The following is a 20,597-nucleotide window of genomic DNA, read 5'->3' as shown; positions in this document are numbered from 1 at the left end:
CTCGTGTTTCATCTGCTGCTTCAACTCTTATTGCGTTTATCCAAAGCTTCACCCTCGCACGTGTATAACTGAAATGTGTTGAAATTAATCATGTCAGACGTTTCTGTCCCTTCTCTCTCGCAGGACGAGCACACTATCCTGCGTTCCTGGGCAGTGAAGGACTTCGCCCCCAACGTGCCCCAGTACGTGCAAATCTTCCGCCCGGAGAACAAGCTGCACGTGAAGTTTGCAGAGCACGTGGTGTGTGAGGATGAGCTCAAGTACGCCCTGCTCGCCAACAACTGCATGAGTCCGGGCATCTCAACCCTAGTGACGCTGCTGCTGCACACTTCCCGCGGCCAGTGAGTCTCAAGGGTCTTCTAACCACTCTCTCTCTCTCTCTCTCTCTCTCTCTCTCTCTCTCTCTCTCTCTCTCTCTCTCTCTCTCTCTCTCTCTGTTTTCTATTACTTTCACTCCCCTTCCCCTCCTTCTGTTCCGTCCATCTTCTCTCTCTCTCTCTCTCTCTCTCTCTCTCTCTCTCTCTCTCTCTCTCTCTCTCTCTCTCTCTCTCTCTCTCTCTCTCTCTCTCTCTCTCTCTCTCTCTCTCTCTCTCTCTCTCCAATTTCTTTTACTTCTTCTCCACCTCCTCTTCCTTCTTCGCTTCCTTCTCAATGTTTTCAATTTCTTTTACACTCCTCCTCCTCCTCCTTCCGCTTCGTTCTTCTTCACCGTCCCTGTCTTTACTTTTATGTTATTGTTTTTTCCTGTCCACACTTCCTCTTAACAGCTTGTACTTTACCTGGTTTTCTCTTCCAGTAACACATCTGTCTTTGAACACTACTTTCTTCTGCCTCAGTGTAGTTAGTTCTAGCTTTCCTCCCACGCAGGTTCTTCACTACCTCTCCTATCCCAGCGACTGCTAGTGTGATCATCATTCCTACTCTTACTTTCCCTAAAGTACCATTTTGAGACACTTTTAAGGGCAACGTAAGCTCCAAAATGCCAGGGATCCCGATGTCTAGATTGGGTCCCGTGTGAACAATGAATCCTTTTTTGGGTAATTTTATCCCTCCGAGTAATAAAATAGTGATTCACTACCTCCTTCTGCAGTAGTTAATATGGAACAGCTGCACTTTGCTCACCTGTATTCTGCTCGTTCCCTTCAGTTTATTTTTTTCCTAGGGTGTGTTTTTAAATGTACCCAAGAACTAAGGAGATTAAAGCTTGCAGTCCAGACTCGTAAGGTGTGGGTACGTACATAATCGTGTATAATGCTGTAAGTCGATCCATCACTTCCATTACTATTATGGATCTCTCAGCAGTTGTGATAAATCAATTAACGTGGTGGAGTGTAACAACAGTAAGGAAACCCATGTGTCTATTTACAGATCTTAAATAGCCCTAATGTTGGTCTTGGCATTTCCCATTTAAAACCATTTCTTGCATCACCCCTTGGACTATATCTCATTTCTCAAACATTTTGGTGTACCTTACCTTATTGTAACTACTTCCAACAGACTCTAGTGGGAATTATTAGGCTTTTAAGAATGTTTTTCATTATTATAGTGAGTTTAACAAATATTCTACATTTCCCTATGAAGAACAAACATGAGAACCCAGCTTACATCTCTCTATCCTTTGAAAATAGATAGCATGAAAGAAGGAAGCATTTAAGAATATGTGCCAGCCCATTACCTGTCTAAGCTTGTCCTTTTCACTACTTCCTGTCATTCTCCCTACATGCTGTCCATATATATACCACTGAACCGTTAGAGGGACTGTAAGGAAAGAAACAGTGTCATCATCAACTTTGTCCTCCTGTTAGCAAAAAAAAAAATACTAGTGGGAGGAAAGTGGTAGTGAAATCAAGTAAATTAAAGTGACAAAGTATCTGTCCTTGTACCCTGCCACTCACCCTTGTGGTTCACACGCCACTGTGATTAGGAAAGCCCCCAGCACAGGAGAAATTAATGAGCTCTCCAGTTGAGAAAGTTATAAGGTGTGTTAGGTTGATTAGGAGTAATTGGCTGGCATAATTAATGAGAGAGAGAGAGAGAGAGAGAGAGAGAGAGAGAGAGAGAACACACAACCTTTCCACCTTTCCCATTCAAGAAATAACTTTTCCTCTCTTCTCTCTGGTGATCTCACTCCGGCTTTCCCATCTCATTATCCCCCTCACACCATCCTTCCCGCGCTTCCCTTTCCTCTCTCATTTTTTTCTTTTTTTTTTTTACCTTTTTGACTACCACCTCATCCCTCGTGTATTCCAGGGAGGGCCAGGCATCACAGGAGGACTGGCACCGGCTGTACGGAAAGTGTTCTGGCAATGAGATCTACCACATCAAGCTGAGCGACTCTAGGTTCTTCGGGGAGTACGAGGGGAAGAGCTTCACCTATGCCAGCTTCCACTCACATCGCAAGTATGTGTCTCGTTCTTTCTTCTTCAAAGCTTCTTTTTTTTTTTGTGGTATTTTTGTTGTTGTGGTGGTAGTGTTGGTAGTGTTTTTGTTAGTGGATGGTGTTCATTCGGTAATAGTCTCTCTCTCTCTCTCTCTCTCTCTCTCTCTCTCTCTCTCTCTCTCTCTCTCTCTCTCTCTCTCTCTCTCTCTCTCTCTCTCTCTCTCTCTCTCTCTCTCTCTCTCTCTCTCTCTCTCTCTCTCTCTCTCTCTCTCTCTCTAATATCTATGACCTCATGTCATATTGCACTATTCTTAGTTGTATTATTTTACTTCTCTTACCAGATATCTATCTATCTATCTATCTATCTATCTATCTATCTATCTATATATATATATATATATATATATATATATATATATATATATATATATATATATATATATATATATATATATATATATATATATATATATATATATATATATATATATATATGTGTGTGTGTGTGTGTGTGTGTCAGTTTATCAGTCATGTGTAGGGATAGGCGTACCTGTCATTTTAATCTGGTGTAATTTGCTTGTCATCCCTGTCCTATTCCCCACTGTCGAGTTTGATGCTTGTATCAGTGTCTTTTCATTCTTTTTCTTTTTCTACAATTTCTATGGTCACATGAATATTAGAATGTACCAGTGTTAAGTAAGTATTGCCATGGGACTTTCACTGAGCTATGTATTACTGTATATTACGTGGGAAGTATTCTAGTGTATTTATTAAGGAGATGTAGACTCTAATTAATTATAGTATGATTTTCACTCCCTTTATTTAACATTTCTTGACCTGAAAGAAGCTTGACCCTTGCTTAAAACAATGCAATCTTATCTAAATGACCCATAATTTGTCCTGATCTAACTAACTTATTAAGGTGTCAAGATACAAAAGATTCAAATTCAGTTTGGTTTAGGTAAGTTCAATGGAAAAAAAATTATGAGCCTGTGTCTTCCCTGTAAATACCAGGACATTTTCTTACCAATACTTGAATTTTCATTAAATTTTAAATTCTTATTTTGCTGTGGTCATGTGAGGGTATATGTAGAGGCTAAAGAAATATAAAAAGTGGGTACAGTCTTCTAAAACAAAAATTAATAAGTAAATAAGTAAACTAGACACTAGGTAACTTACACTAGCCCTGTGGGTCTTTTACCTTTCTACATACATTAATTTTTTCTTCACCTCAAGCCTTATCTATCCCAATTGCTACATAGGTATGGCGTGGCTCTTGTTGGGGTCCGGCCAGCCGAGCTCCCAGAGTTTTATGAAGACACCATCATGCTCAACCCAGGCCCAAGACATATCATGAAGAAGACAGATCTGTGCTTCTACATGAGCATCACCAAAGAAGAGAACAGTGCCTTTGTGGTGGGGTCTACTTCCACCAACACCACTACTGCCAACCAGGAGGGGAGGGTGGAGGGAGGGGGTGCTGATGCCTCACTCACCAAAGACCCAGAGAGAGGTGTTGGAGGAGGAGAGAGAAGGGAAGGTGATCGAGAGGAACCTTTACCCAAACCAAGATCAGGTAAGTCTTTCCACCAAGCCGAACATTCAAGTATGTCGAGAAATTGCTGAGGGAAAGACTGATTTAATATTTATAATTAACTAAAGCCTTTGTTCATAAAGAATCCACTGTAGAAATTAAACACCTGATTTCTAATGTGTTGATCCTGTCAGACCTGTTTGCAATCCTTCCTGACTTGTTTCCCTGGTTGACAAGAAACACTGCTTGCTTTACATTAATTTTTTGCCATGTTAGTGAAATCATATGGGAATTATCATCCATTGCCATTGTATAGTTTTCTTTTTACTTTGCTTTCCTTCTGTCTTTTCCTTCATTCTCTCTCTCTCTCTCTCTCTCTCTCTCTCTCTCTCTCTCTCTCTCTCTCTCTCTCTCTCTCTCTCTCTCTCTCTCTCTCTCTCTCTCTCTCTCTCTCTCTCTCTCTCTCTCTCTCTCTCTCTCTCTCTCTCTCTCTCTCACATAAAGCATATGTACATATACTGCTGTTTCAGTTAATGACTTAACAACAACCTCCATACATGCACTTTTGTGGATGTCTGCCTGTCTGCCTCACATTTAACAAGAAGCGAAGCACAGTATCTTTCTTTAGCCTTCAATCGAGACTTAACAGTTACACGCAATATTTCTTGATTGTAGGGCGAAGGTGTGTTCTTCTCAAGCTGCGCTCAAACGGTACGGAAGGGATGTCCTATACACCCCCACTCACCTTCTTCAGCCTCTTTATATTTTGAGGTTAAATTAGGATAGTGCCTTTTTTTCCCCTCAGATGGATCTAGTGAATTTAGTATAAGATATTTTACTTAACAAAGATTTTTAAATAGTTCTTTTTTATAATATATGGTTTTAGTTTAGCTCTATCCTTTTATCTCTCACCAATGACCAAAATCTGTCTGCACAATGATTTTGGACAAGCTACCGTATATGTCTTGTTATAAGACATCCACATATTTATCAAGGAAAAGGCTTAACTTTGAGCTAATCACACTGTTTTAGAGAAGGCCCTTAATGGTGTACTTCTTCAAGAGAAACAAGTACTCAGCAGAAGCCTGTATGATTGTGGAAACAAGAATACCTTTCCATTGAAATTAAACAAGCCCCTTATGTGTGATCAAGGATGACTTCCCAGGCCTTTTTATATTTTGATCATATGTTAACCACAACACTATGTCCATTAATTATAACTTAGAACTGGTTTCTAAAAGGAAATCTTTAATTCAATGCATCTGTTAAGTACAAAAGGAACACTGCTGCTTCTTATATTCCATCTTGTACAAACTCGTTTGCCCCCATTGATGTTTTGCACCTGTTGCTATTTGATAATTTAACTTTAAATGATATTTAATCATATATAGTATTCCTTAACATTTTGATGTTGAGCCTCCCAACAGCTATATCTCAAACAGTCATACAGCAATAAAACATTTTATTATGCTATGATAATACATACTGGTAACTAGGTGCACAGAGACCTCTAAGCAGTAATAATTTAATTTGTATGCCATACTCTTTGTGTGTGTGTGTGTGTGTTTATTTACCTAGTTGTATTTACCTAGTTGTAATTTACAGGGCCTGAGCTACGCTCATGTGATCCCGTCTCCATATCTAGACTTGTCCAGTTTTTGTTTGAAGTTGTGCACACTCATTGCCATTACTACACCTAACTTATCTGTGTGTGTGTGTGTGTGTGTGTGTGTGTGTGTGTGTGTGTGTGTGTGTATTTACCTAGTTGTATTTACCTAGTTGTGGTTTATGGGATATGGGAAGGGAGTAATCTCATAGTATCTTGTCTCTATATTTATCCAGTTTGGTCTTAAAAGCATGGACAGTTACAGCACTGACAATGTTTTCATTGAGTTAATTCCATTTGTTCACACTTCTATGAAGAAAACTATACTTCTTGATGTCTTTTCTACAGTTAACTTTCTTCAGCTTCTTACTGTGTCCCCTTGTACTCTGTGTGTCTAAATTTGTAAAACATTTTTTGTCCACATTTCCCATACCATTTATCATTCTATAGATGTTTATTAAATATCCTCTCTCTCTCCTACTTTCAAGGGTAGGAATTTCCAACATTTTTAGTCTCTCTTCATAGGTTGACTTGTTCAACTCCAGAACCATCTTAGTGACTGCTCTTTGTACTCTTTCTAAATTTACAATATTCCACTGCTGCATATTCCAATCTTGGTTGGAAATCAGCAACTTTTTTTTTATCATTCCTTCATCCAGATATGAGAATGCCATTTTTACTCTTTTTAACAAATTCATTGTCTCTTCAGTAATTTTATGAATGTGTCTGTCCGGAGTCAAATTTTCAGTAACTGTTACTCCCAAATCCACTTCCTCTTTTGACTTCTTTAATTTCACACCATTCATCTCATAATTATATTGTTTTCTTTTTTTTACTCTTACCAAACTCCATTACTTTACATTTACTTAAGTTGAATTCCATTTGCCAAGATTTACTCCATCTTATTTAAATCATCTTGCAATACCATACAGTCATTTACATTTTCTACCCTTCTTATCAGCTTAGCATCATCTGCAAATAAGTTCATATAACTATCTTTTTTCATTTATGTCGTTCACATATATTACAAACATTATTGGTCCCAACACTAACCCTTGTGGGACACCACTAGTTACTTTCAGCCAAGATGAATTTTGGTCTTGTATTACAGTTCTCATCTCTCTATCACCCAGATAATCCTCCATCCACTCCAGCAGTCTTCCTCCAATTTTTCAATATTTTTTTTATCTTCCATAGCAATCTCCAGTGTGATACTTTGTCATATGCTTTCTTCAAGTCAAATTAGACACCATCCACCCATCCTTCTCTTTTCTGCACAATAGGGACTATCTTTGAATAAAAGGACAATAAGTTCATGGAGCATGATCTTCCCCTCCTAAATCCAAATTGATAATTTACCAAAACTTTATCTCTTTCCAAATGTTCCATCCATCTTTCCTTTATTGTCCTTTCACATAGTTTTCCTACAACTAGTCAACACTGGTCTATAATTTAGTGGGTTTTCCTTATTTCTTCCTTTGAATATTGGTGTAATATTTGCTCTCTTCCAATCTTTTGGTACTCTCTGTGATAGTGATGTCACCACTAGACTGTGAATTTTATCAGCCAGATGTTCTCTACATTCTTTCAATATCCAGTTTGATACTCCATCTGGACCAGTTGCTTTATTTACATTAAGTTCTTCCATCATCTTAAATATTTCTTCATAATTGACTGGGACTGTACTTAGCATATTCCTTACCAATTTATCCCTTCCAGCATCAAACAGTAAATACCGATCTGAAACTATTGTTCATAACCTCCACCATGTCCTGTGCATCCTCATAGATTTTTCCTTTGACTTTCAATCTTGATACACCTTCCTTCTTCTTCATCTTCCCATTAATATGTCTAAAGAATAGTTTGGGTTCATTTATACACTTATCTATTATATCTCTTTCATATTTTTCTTCTCTCTATTCTTATTATCTCAATGTACTTGTTTCTAACATCAATATATTCCTCCCATCTGCTCTCAGTTTTCCTCTTCTTCCATCTATTCCAAACATTTGAATTAAAATTTCTAGCCTCTTTGCATTTTGTATTGAACCATTCTTTACCCTTCCCACATCTCACTCCTGCTCTAGGTACAAATTTCTCCTCAGCAGAATTGTATATCCTTATAAATTCATCCCATTTTTTCCAAACATCTTCTCCATCTTCAAAGTCTTTTCAGTCCACAGCAACAAAGTACTTTCTTAATTTTTCAAAGTCATCTTTACTATATTTAAATTTTTTTCACCTTATAATTTTCATCGATGATTACATTTTCATTTTTCAAATTAAATTCCATCAATATATGATCACTTTTACCTAGAGGGCTATCATAGTGTATAGTTTCAATAATTTCCCTGTCCTTGGTAAACACTAAATCAAGTCTTGATGGTTTATCTCTTCCACTAAATCTGGTATCACAATCAACCCATTGAGTCATCAAGTTTTCCACTGCCCAGTTTAATAGTCTATTACTCCATGAATTCTTACTTCCATTAGTTTACAGGGTCTGAGCTACGCTCATGTGATCCTGTCTCCATATTTAGACTTGTCCAGTTTTTCCACACACACACACACACACACACACACACACACACACACACACACACACACACACACAAGTTGTGTGTAGAGCCAAATATCCCGTTTATGTGTCTTTCAGGTGATAGTGTGTCCTGAATCATTATTCCCAAATCTTTTTCTCCATTACTTTTCATTATTATTTCTCCTCCTCTTTTTACTTTTTTCCTGTTTCCAACATGTGGCATTTTCTGGCCTTAAATTCTAATTTCTATCTTTGGCTCCATGTATGTATCTTGTCAATATTCTTTTGTAACTCATTTTCATCCTTTATTATTTTCATTATTTTTGCATCATCAGCAAACAGGTTTATATAACTATTTAGATCCTCTATCATATCTTTTACATATCTATATTTGAAACATAATAGGTGCCAACACAGATCCTTGTGGTACCCCACTTGTCACTTTGCACCAACTTGAATTAGTGTCTCTGATTACTGTTCTCATTTCCCTCCCTTGTAAATAATCCTCCTTCTATCACAATGTTGCTCCCTTTAGTCCTCCTCCATTCTCTAGCTTCCACATAAGGCATTTGTGGGGAACTTTAACAAGTGTTTTTTTTTGAGATACAGGTATACCGCATCAACCCACTCGTCCCTCTCTTACACTCCATCTATTACTCTCTTATAGAAGCCGAGTAGAATTGTGATACAGGATTTCCCTTTCCTGAATCTAAATTGCTTTTCTGTAATTATCTTTTCATCTAGATATTCCATCCATCTGTCTTTAATTACTATTTCACAAAGCTTGCTTACAGTACTTGTTAGTGACACCGGTCTATAATTTAGTGGTTCCATTTTATTTCTCCCTTTATATATTGGCACTTTGTTAGCTCTTTTCCATTCCCTTGGTACTTCTTCTCTCAACGAGCTGTTAATTATGTCCCATGTGGGTTCTTCCATTTGTTCTTTACATTCTTTTAATATCCATCCATTTATCTGATTTGGTCCCATAGCTTTTCTAACATCCAGCTCTTCAAGCAGTTTCTTGATTTCTTGCCTCTTTACTTGTATCTCCTGTATTCCCTCACTCTGTGATACCACTTTCGGTGCCACAAATTCAGTTTCCTTTGTAAACACAGATTGAAAACTCTCATTCATTAGGTCACTCATCTCAGTAGTTTCATAAATTCTTCCTTCCCTTTTTAAATTGCTTATGCCATCCTTATGTTTCATTTTGTCATTTACATATCTGTAGAAGTCTTCAAGTTCTTCCTTGCATTTTCTTACTGTGTCACTTTCAAAGTTTCTTTCTTCTTCTCTTCTTCTTATATTCTATTCATTCCTTGCCTTTCTGTATTCTTCTCTAGGATTTTTGTTCAGTTATCTCATCATTCTCTTCCATGCCCTATCTTTTTTTCTTTTTTACTTCTACACACCTGGCATTATACCATTTATAATTCCTTGCTTTCAGTTTGTAACTTGTGTGTGTGTGTGTGTGTGTGTGTGTGTGTGTGTGTGTGTGTGTGTGTGTGTGTGTGTGTGTGTGTGTGTGTGTGTGTGTGTGAACCAGCCATCCATATACAGAAACCTCAAAAGGGAAATCTTTATCCTCACATCCCCACACTGCAAGAGAATTGGTTGCCTGGTCAAACCTTTCTGAATATTTATCAACGTCCATTTTCCCTTCTTGCTGGAAGTGTATTTACATTAAGCCTGTTCCTGAGAAGGGTGACACCTTCATTTCCTCCCTATTATTATTTATTAGCCTCTCCAGTCTGATGATGATGAGTCTATCCTGCATTTTTTATTGTCATTTACCTGATGGGCAATGCAGCAGGAATTAAACAGTTCATGGAGTGAAGCCCCAAAGCACTTAACTAATGATCTTTCTATAATTTCCATATGGAGCAGTGCAACTCTTGTGTTGTCCAATGCCGAAAAATTTAATTCCTTCGTCTGTCCGTCTAACAAAACATTCTAGACTGCTATCCCTCTTCTGCAGTCTATCCTTTTTCATCCAAACTTAACATGCTTGAGCTGTCCCTGTCAAAAAATTTCAATTAGAAATTTCATATATCATCACTTACTAAAACAATTTCTAAGAAGTTAGGTGACCTTTGTCATTTATTTGTTTTTCCTTCATATTTAGGAGGATCAACTCATACAACTTTACTAAATAGGGTAGAGTTAAAATTTTTCACCTCAACTCCCATTCTTTTAACTGCCTATCTTAAATCTCTCATGAGTTATGAGTAATCTCAGAGAGGCATGTGGAGTGACAGAATGGGAGGGTAAGAACATGCATGAGTGTGCATGAGAGATGTGATATGAGCAAATGTGCAAATAATGTAGATTATGGAGTTGTGGAATGGGTTGAGAAGGAACACACTGAGATGGTATGCACACATTGAGAGGATGAAGGCCAATGACTTTATGGAGAAAATGTGAGCAAAGTTTAAGAGGATGCTAGGAGAGAAAAGTCAATTGAAAGGTGGAAGGATAGGGTAAAGGCATAAATGTATGAAAGAGGGTAAATGCTTAAACATGCAAGAAGGGAGTGTTTGGATAGAAATAAATGGAGACTTCTTTGTTGTGCAAATTCCCTTAGGGGGTGCTTCTAGAGGAAGTAAGGCATCAGAGAGATAGATAAACTTGAATCTCTCATTCACTGCCACAATGTTTCATTAACTTGCTGTCTTCTAGTGTTATTCCTGTGGTTACTGTTCATGTGAACTTGCTAGTTGCATGTTTCCTTTTTACTGCAGCCTTGCTGCTTGAGATTTTGTACTTATCGTTATTCCATCCACCATACTAATGCAAGAGTTAATCAGTATACCTTGACTTTTCAAGCCTTTCAGTGGTAGATTCTGGAACTCTTCACATACTTGTGTTTTCTTACTTCCTTCATTTTGAAGGAAGTAAGAAGCATCAAAACACCTCTGAAATAAAATCAGCAAGCTTTTTATAAATTCATTTTGTAACTTTTGGAAGTGGCAGATTGAGTGAGCTTTTGATCGATTGATTGATTTTTCACATAGACCAGCCTCCTTGACACTTAAAACAAAAATGTTTCACAACATACCCAAACTTCTCTGCATCAGAGCCTAATAATAATAATCCTTGATGTTTAGATTATGTTGCTAAAACAGTGTCGTCTTGTAAACTGACATATACGGTACTAACATGAAGTGAAATGATAGTTAAGAGATATCACATAAGAGATATCAGATGTAGTGGGTGATAAGAGGATGCAGGGAAAGCAAATTATAAAAAAAAAATCACAGTGATATTAAAACAGTTAATCTCCATTCATAAAAACAGATTAATGATTTATTCCTCTTTTTTTAAATATCCACTCAATTGTCTCTCTCCATGATTTCCCTCCCTGTCTTTTTATGTTTCCTGTGATCCTTGACCAGTTTGTGTTGCCTGAGAGTGCTGCACTCAAACCCAGTTGTGAGATGACACTCCTTACCCCATTCCCTTATTTTTCTCATCTCATCCACTGCAGACACCACCACCACCACCACCACCACCACTACTACTACTTATTAAGTCATGGGTCACACAACACCACATTTTTTCCCACATTCTGATTGGTTTACAATAGCATGCATATTGAAATATATATATATATATATATATATATATATATATATATATATATATATATATATATATATATATATATATATATATATATATATATATATATATATATATATTATATGAACATAACACTATAATGTATTTGGATTTGGATCTGAATAGTAGATTCCAATATTCATGGTGTCATCTTTTTTTCTTTTTTAATATTGCTTTTATACTTTTTATTCTTTATCACAGAATTTTAATAATTTACACAATTTTACTGTATTGCATAATTCTAAAGAATATCACAATAATATTTCAACATACCTATTAAAATGAAAGTTAAATCTCTTAAGATGAAGCTACTTAAGAATAGTCTGAGTATATTAAAATAATATTTGTTTGTACTCACTTTTGAATACTGACCAATTACATTCACTCTGTCCTTGTTCCTAAGTGAGCAGTATTAGTGAGTTTTGAGAATTGTAGGTGTCTGAATATTAAGTGAAAGTTGATGAGCAATAAAATGCCATGCTTTCTTATTTCAACATCTCACAGACCAATAAGAATCCCACAGCGAATGTACCTATATTTAAATTAAACTGATATCCAGTTGCAGGATGGCAACTAGTTCTCCAGTGTAATTTTAAACATGTTTGAAAACCAAATTACTAAATTTAAATTAAGATATGTTATTATTCAGTAATTCTCAGGTAAAAAAAAAAATTATATATATATATATATATATATATATATATATATATATATATATATATATATATATATATATATATATATATATATATATATATATATATATATATATATATATATATATATATATATATATATATATATATATATATATATATATTCCCTTGAGAGGCTGATTTGCATTGTTATCTGTTATGAAGAATTTCAAAGTTTTAAGAATGCCTGGTTAATGCTGTCTTTAGTTACAAATTTTATTTGTGCCATAGTAACTTCAGAAATAATTCTTTAATGCTTTTAAACACATAATATTATCACTGTCAGTCAAGCTCATAAGCTTAAAACAATTCTTATCAAATAGGGGAAATGTTTGGATGTTGTGTCCTAAGGTTTGAACCAGAGTAATAATCATTATTTGTCAACTTTCATCACATCTGGGGCTTATGGTGTAAGGCTTAGCATACTCAGCTCACAGATGAAAGGAACTTGGTTTAAATGAGCCAAGTGGAGACTATTTGAACTTCATTTCCTCTCATAATATAGGACACCTGCCAAGATGTCTCAAACCACCAAAGCTTGACCTAACTAGTGAAAGAGGCAGTGAAATTATATATATATATATATATATATATATATATATATATATATATATATATATATATATATATATATATATATATATATATATATATATTTTTTTTTTTTTTTTTTTTTTTTTTTTTTAGGAGGGACACTGGCCAAGGGCAACAAAAATCCAATAAAAAAAAAAAGCCCACTGACATGCCAGTCCCAGGAAAGGGTCCAAAGCAGTAGTCAAAAATTGAAGGATAAGTGTCTTGAAACCTCCCTCTTGAAGGAATTAAAGTCACAGGAAGGTGGAAATACAGAAGCAGGCAGGGAGTTCCAGAGTTTACCAGAGAAAGGGATGAATGACTGAGAATACTGGTTAACTCTTGCATTAGAGAGGTGGACAGAATAGGGGTGAGAGAAAGCAGAGTCTTGTGCAGCAAGGCCGCAGGAGGAGGGAAGGCATGTAGTTAGCAAGATCAGAAGAGTAGTTAGCATGAAAACAGCGGTAGAAGACAGCTAGAGATACAACATTGCGACAATAAGAGAGAGGCTGAAGACAGTCAGTTAGAGTAGAGGAGCTGATGAGATGAAAAGCTTTTGTTTCCACCCTGTCTAGAAGAGTGGTATGAGTGGAACACCCCCAGACATGTGAAGCATACTCCATACATGGACAGATAAGGCCCTTGTACAGAGTTAGCAGCTGGGGGGGTGAGAAAAACTGGCAGAGACATCTCAGAATGCCTCACTTCATAGAAACTGTTTTAGCTAGAGATGAGATGTGAAGTTTCCAGTTCAGACTATAAGTAAAGGACAGACTGAGGATGTTCAGTGTAGAAGAGGGGGGACAGTTGAGTGTCATTGAAGAAGAGGGGGATAGTTGTCTGGAAGGTTGTGTCGAGTTGATAGATGGAGGAATTGAGTTTTTGAGGCTTTGAACAATATCAAGTTTGCTCTGCCCCAATCAGAAATTTTAGAAAGATCAGAAGTCAGGCGTTCTGTGGCTTTCCTGTGTGAAATGTTTACTTCTTTAAGGGTTGGATGTCTATGAAAAGACGTGGAAAAGTGCAGGGTGGTATCATCAGTGTAGGAGTGGATAGGACAAGAAGTTTGGTTTAGAAGGTCTTTGATGAATGATAAGAAGAGAGTGGGTGACAGGACAGAATGCTGAGAAACACCACTGTTAATAGATTTAGGAGAAGAACAGTGACCGTCTACCACAGCAGCAATAGAATGGTCAGAAAGGAAACGTGAGATAAAGTTACAGAGAGAAGGATAGAAGCCATAGGATAGTTTGGAAATCAAAGCTTTGTGCCAGACTCTATCAAAAGCTTTTGATATGTCCAAGGCAACAGCAAAAGTTTCACTAAAATCTCTAAAAGAGGAAGACCAAGACTCAGTAAGGAAAGCCAGAAGATAAGATCACCAGTAGAGCAGCCTTGACGAAACCCATACTGGTGATCAGATAGAAGGTTGTGAAGTGATAGATGTTTAAGAATCTTCCTGTTGAGGATAGATTCAAAAACTTTAGATAGGCAGGAAATTAAACCAATAGGATGGTAGTTTGAGGGATTAGATGATGATATCATTTGAGAAGACCTTATCTTTACAGAAATTAAGATTGATGATTGGTAGAAACTTAGAATTAACATAGCAGTAGACTATATTAGTTTACCTACCTATAGTCTATATATTATAAGGACATTCATCCATACTATCTGGTAGCAAATAATTTCAGATAAGCTATTTGTATATATATTTATATTATTTTTTTTTCTATTTATTTACTGTTCAAGTTAATCTCCCCAATGATGCTTATGTAGAGTTTGATCAAAGAAAGTAAAAGGAAAAAATAGTAAAGAAAGAAAATAATGTTAAAAGATCCCATTTGTTGATTTTTTTTTTTTTTTTTTATGTAAGAGGGTCACTAACCAAGGGAAACAAAAAATCCCACTGAGGTGCTGGTCCAAAAAGAGATGTCAAGAAAATCTTCAAAAATTGAAGGATAAGTGTCTTGAAATCTCCCTCTTGAAAGAGTTCAAGTCATAGAGGAGGAAATACAGAAGCAGGCAGGGAGTTCCAGAGTTTACCAGAGAAAGGGATGAATGACTGAGAATACTGGTTAACTCTTTCATTAGAGAGATGGACAGAATAGGGGTGAGAGAAAGAAGTAAGTCTTGTGCAGTGAGACTGCAGGAGGAGGGGAGGCACACAGCAAGATCAGAAGAGCAATTGGCATGAAAATAGCTATAGATGATAGCAAGAGATGCAACATTGCAGCAATGAGAAAGAGGCTGTTGACAGTCAGTTAGAGGAGAGGAGTTGATAAGATGAAAAGTTTTTTATTCCACCCTATCTGAAATAGCAGTACGAGTGGAACCCCCCCTAATCAGAATTTTAGAGAGATCAGAAGTCAGGCATTCTGTGGCTTCCCTGCATGAACTGTTTATTTCCTGAAGGGTTGGACGTCTATGAAAAGACGTGGAAAAGTGCAAGGTGGTATCATCAGCATTGGAGTCGATAGGACAAGAAGTTTGGTTTAGAAGAAGATCATTGATGTATAATAGGAAGAGAGTGGGTGACAGGACAGAAGGATGAAGAAGCAAAGTTATTGCAGATGTTCTTGGCTAGATGCCAGAAGTCACGAGGAGAGTTAGATCTATAAAGATTTTAACACTCTATTACTGAATGATTTTTTTACTATTTGAAGAACAGACTTGGTATGATTCCAGGGAGAAATATAAAGCGCATGAGATTCAGATGATGGAAGGCTCAAGTACCTTTTGTGGGTCACCTCTCTATCATGTATAGCACAAGAACAGGCTGTATTAAACCAAGATTTGGAAGGTTTAGGTCAAGAGCAAGAGTGAGAAATGTACACCTCCATGCCAGACACTATCACCTCTGTTATGCGCTCAGCACACAGAGACAGGTCTCTGACACGGAAGCAGTAGTCATTCCAAGAAAAATTAGCATAATACTTCCTCGGGTTCTACTAATTAGTAGAGGCAATACACCAGACACACCTCTGCTTTGTGGAATCCTGAGGAGAGATTGGAATGATAGGACAAGATACAGGTATGAGGTTGTGATTGGAGGAGCCTAATGGAGAAGATAGGGTAACAGCATAAACAGAAGGATTAGAGGCTAGAAAAAAAGGTCAAGAATGTTGAGTGTATCTCCAAGATGGTCAGGAATATGAGTAGGGTGTTGCACCAATTGCTCTAGGTTGCAGAGGATAACAAAGTTAAAGGCTAGTTCACCAGGATGGTCAGTGAAGGGAGAGGAGAGCATGGTGGAGATTGGATTGGCAGTGAACATTGAAATCTCTAATAATGGAAATCTCCTCAAAAGGGAAGAGAGTCAGAATGTGCTCCACTTTGGAAGTTAGGTAATCAAAGAATCTTTTTTAGTCAGAGGAGTTAGGTGAGAGATATACAGCACAGATAAATTTAGTTTGAGAGTGACTCTATAGTCATACCTAGATGATGGAAAACTCAGAAGATTCAAGAGCATGGGTACGAGAGCAGATTAAGTCATTGCACACAGACACAACATCCAGCTTTGGATTGAAAATGAGGATAGAGAAAGTAGGAGGGAACAGAAAAAGGACTACTTTCAGTTGCCTAGATTGAAAATTAGATCTAATGTTGCAAATTTTGCAGAAGTTAATGAAGAAAAGTTGAGGGGAGTGTCAAGGCTCTTAGGGTCGATACCAGATCACTCTGACCTGGGGACATTTGTGGTCCCCTCCCCAGATGGGAACTCCAAGACTGGTTTAGGAGTTGCCATACTGATTTAGGATTTTGAGTGAAAGGTGTGTGTGTGTGTGTGTGTGTGTGTGTGTGTGTGTGTGTGTGTGTGTGTGTATAATTAGGTGCATGTAGTTTTGTGTGAAGGAAGAGAGTTGTCTTAAAGAGCAGGCTGTGACTGCCCCCTTGTGTTGTGAGACACAAAGTGAAATGTTCAGTGAGGTCACAGCTGGGTTTAATGATAAATTCACAGCATTCCCTGATCCAGTGCTGTAGACCTCACTGGGAATAATTATTGTTTTGGCAGCTGTTTACTGCCTTCTCCACCTACTGAAGGAAAATGTTTTCCAGCAGAATGGTTGCCATCCATCCTCCCATGTTTCTCTTGGTAGTTTCTTTATGACATGAATAAGATATTAACAGTAATTCTCACCAACCTTGGATTCTATAACTGTGGATTTTACTTGTACACAATTGGAATTCTTATGTAATACACTGGTTCACATGCCATAGGAATGTGGTTCATGTGCACATGGTTTTTCAATACTGTAAGAGCAACTAGATACTAGGTGGTATTCACACTTTCTCACTCACAAGGATTCCTACCTTTGTTGTATTGTCACTCTATGGACAGAATTGTCACTCTGTAATCTATCTATCAATCTCAGTTTTCTTATAGTATCCCAACATCTACTTAAAGTAACATGGTGCCAAAATAGTGACTCTTCATTTTGAGGAAAATGAAAAGATGCAGGGAGTCAAAGATGGCAAGAAATGGGTAGGGAGTGACCATCATGTTTGTGTGGGTAAAAATTGTGATTTAAATACATTGTGATAAAATATGGAATTTTCACCAGTCTGGTGTTCAGGTACTGCCCGAATATTCTCCTTTAGATGCCTCAGAGCATTACAATAGAACTCAAGATCAACAGTATGATTCTGGGGAGATGAATTCAACATGCACAATGCTGCTACTGCTAAAAAGTGTTAGGATTATGATCTTCATTGTGCTCCTAGCCTGCTTTCTCTTTTTTAGTTTTGGGGAGTGCAAGCTCTCCCACTATAAAGACTCCCATTTATTCTCTCACTTTAGCAGTAGACCTGACACTTGTCATCAGTAATGATTCTAGACATGAAAGTTGCATCTTCTTGAACATACTATTGATAAATCATTGCAGATTTAAATACAATAATGTTTTTGCTTGGGGATCAGGAATCAAGATGCAGAGCCAGTAACTCAATCCTTCTTCCAGTTAGACAAACTGTATGTGACAGTTCTCTGAATTGTTCAAAATGATAAATTGATAATATGAGCATCTTCATTGTTTGTTATTACATGATCTTGTTACACAAGTTATTCCAATTTTTCCACATATTTGCTCTTGGAAGCTTGATTTAATCTCTTGTCATCTTTCAGTTATATTTTATCCCTCTTGAAGCACAAGTGCCTCTCTGAATACCTTGCTTGTCCTATTGTTTCATCGCTGTAGGCCTTATCATTTCAAGGGCTTCCATTACCAATGGCAAAGTTTGACAGAGAAATTAATTTTTGCTCTCCATTGAAATTTAGCATAGTGAAATCACATGTGAGAATGTAAACATGGTCATAGTAATGAGTATAATGTAGATCTGAATGATGGCAGCACAAGTCCTCACAGGATACTGATGCTGCTGCATGTCCATGACTGTGATCTGCTTCCATTGTTTTTATCACATCACATATTCTTATGAAAATTTTGTGTAACTTTCCTTGCTCTGAATTTTTGCTCTATCCCCATCTCCCATATTAAATAAGTAGCCATATGTGATTTTAGTAGCATCACATTCCTTAATGTGGAATTGTGATGTGGATTTGAAGCAATTTACAGTAGAAATATGTTTTTAATCAGGTGTGCCATCAGGAAAGCTTTAAATATTCTCCCTCAATGTGTGCAATGATTTTAAGACATTGGTAGACTATTCAGTGTAGGTAAATGGCAAGCCAAAGCTGTGTACAGTCATAAAAGTTTTATATTGTTCAATCACATGTGCACATCCTACCTACATATTTTTATGCATATATTTGAACATTATCTTGCTGGAATTATTTGAAATACTTTTTATCATTAAAATTTACATGCTATACATGATAGACAGAAAAATTGGTGACATTTCACCATATTCTTTGCAGAAAATGGAATTCAAATTATGATTTGAAGGTATAAAAATGGAAATTTACCATTGCTTGTTTAGTATTTTTTTACTGCATAGCTTTACTGCAGTTACATAAGAAAGAAAAGGTAATGGCAGCTTGCAGATGCTATATTTTTTCTAAACTTTATTATGACAAAGTTTCACGACTAGCAGTTACACTGTTACAACTGCATATTATACTAAAGCACACATGCACACACACACACACACACACATGCTTTGAGTTAGTTTTTTCATAACTTAATATGTTCAAGTATGGTGTGTTGTAGTTGTCCTTGTCTTTCCATGTTGTGTCAGATGCAGTCATATCTCACAGACTTGTTCCTTACAGGCTATCATAAGCATTAAGCACAGGAACACTGAATGTTTGTCTATGTGTTCAGTGTGTACATATGTATATCACAAAAGCATGTTGTGTATCTGTATATATTTGCACTAGAATTAGCAGTACTGAATAAGTTATTCTGCAAATATCACAAATATATCATAAAAGATATAAAATATCATTCCACTAAATATAACCCCTTGCTTCAGTATAAACTGAAATAGATAAAATACATTTATCTTGTAGCATAACCCTGCATGGCTTTTTATGGTGAATGTGACAAAGTAGTTTTGTGACTACAGAAGTCTTAAGCAGTACTTGTCTACCACTCTTCACCTGTTGCCCTACATCATGCCCCAACCTACCCATCACTGTGCCTTGCAAGCCACTCTTAAGGAAAATTTGTATATACAGTACTTCATATATTGTATACAAGTATTTCTTTACTTTAGCACTTTAAACACTATAGTTTATACATATGATATTAGTTACCAGCAGACATAAGAGCTTTGCAGTACTCCTGGTACATACACCAATTATAAGCTGTTAAGCTTTTGAGAGCCTTCAACATTAAGCTTCAGTAAAGGCTTCCAAAGGCTTGGCTTGGCTTGGCGAGTCATTGTGGAGGAGGGAAGGGTTGGGCAGAGGAGAAAGTGGAAAGAAAGCCATGCTGGGGAGTCACACCTTGGAAGGAAGTGTACCTTGCAAGAAGGTACCAACCCTGCTCCTAGCAACACCCACTAACCATGACTCAGGCCTCTCTCTTCCAGTCTCTGTCAACGAGCTGCAGAAGAAATTAGAGGAGGAGGTGGATCGGAGAAGGGAGAAATGGGAAGAAGAACAAGGAAGACATATAACCAGAGAGGAAGCCTTGGTAACCTCTACCAAACAAAAACTCATTCAGGAGGAAGGAGAATGTGAGTTTGATAGTGAATGCAATTATTAGAAAAATGATAAGGAGTAATGCTCAAAATGTTTAGAAATTTTGAAATTTTATGATCAAATTATACATATTTAATAATTTCTCAGCTATTTTATGTAAAATTCATTGAATGCTGTGCCACATGAAACAGTCTCTACTTTAGATGAAAGTTTTTTTCTAAACTTAAAGATCACTCTCTCGATATTTAGTAGTGGTTATTCTGTCAATATTTAGTAATATTTTTCACCTTCTCCAGCAATGGAGCTGCGGAAAAGTCACCCAAGACACAAGCTGGAGCGAGAAGACACGACAAAATCCAACAGCCCTTCCTTGAGTGGTGGTAATTTCCTTGATGTCCCACGCTCCGACACCCTTATCAGTGTCTCAGACAAACGCCCCGGTGAGAATGAAAAGACATGGTTTTCACTTAAAGTACCTTTATCATGATATTTTAAAATGTTTTATTTTGCATTTTGATTATTCTGGTAACATTAAGGA

General features: G+C 36.9%; 1 protein-coding gene across 1 annotated transcript in view; it reads left to right on the top strand.

Annotated features, from left to right (window-relative positions):
- LOC135101960 (potassium channel subfamily T member 2-like) overlaps nt 1-20,597 on the top strand; it is a 523,352-nt gene that overhangs the window by 185,641 nt on the left and 317,114 nt on the right. Inside the window, 6 exon segments of the mRNA XM_064006426.1 lie at nt 124-341; nt 2,251-2,400; nt 3,643-3,956; nt 4,590-4,625; nt 19,948-20,094; nt 20,356-20,499. Of these exon segments, the coding sequence (XP_063862496.1) occupies nt 124-341; nt 2,251-2,400; nt 3,643-3,956; nt 4,590-4,625; nt 19,948-20,094; nt 20,356-20,499 (1,009 nt within the window).

This window comes from Scylla paramamosain, chromosome 7 (assembly GCF_035594125.1).
Source record: "Scylla paramamosain isolate STU-SP2022 chromosome 7, ASM3559412v1, whole genome shotgun sequence".
In the NCBI taxonomy this organism is placed as follows: Eukaryota; Metazoa; Arthropoda; class Malacostraca; order Decapoda; family Portunidae; genus Scylla; species Scylla paramamosain.
This window is presented reverse-complemented; position numbering and strand designations above follow the sequence as displayed.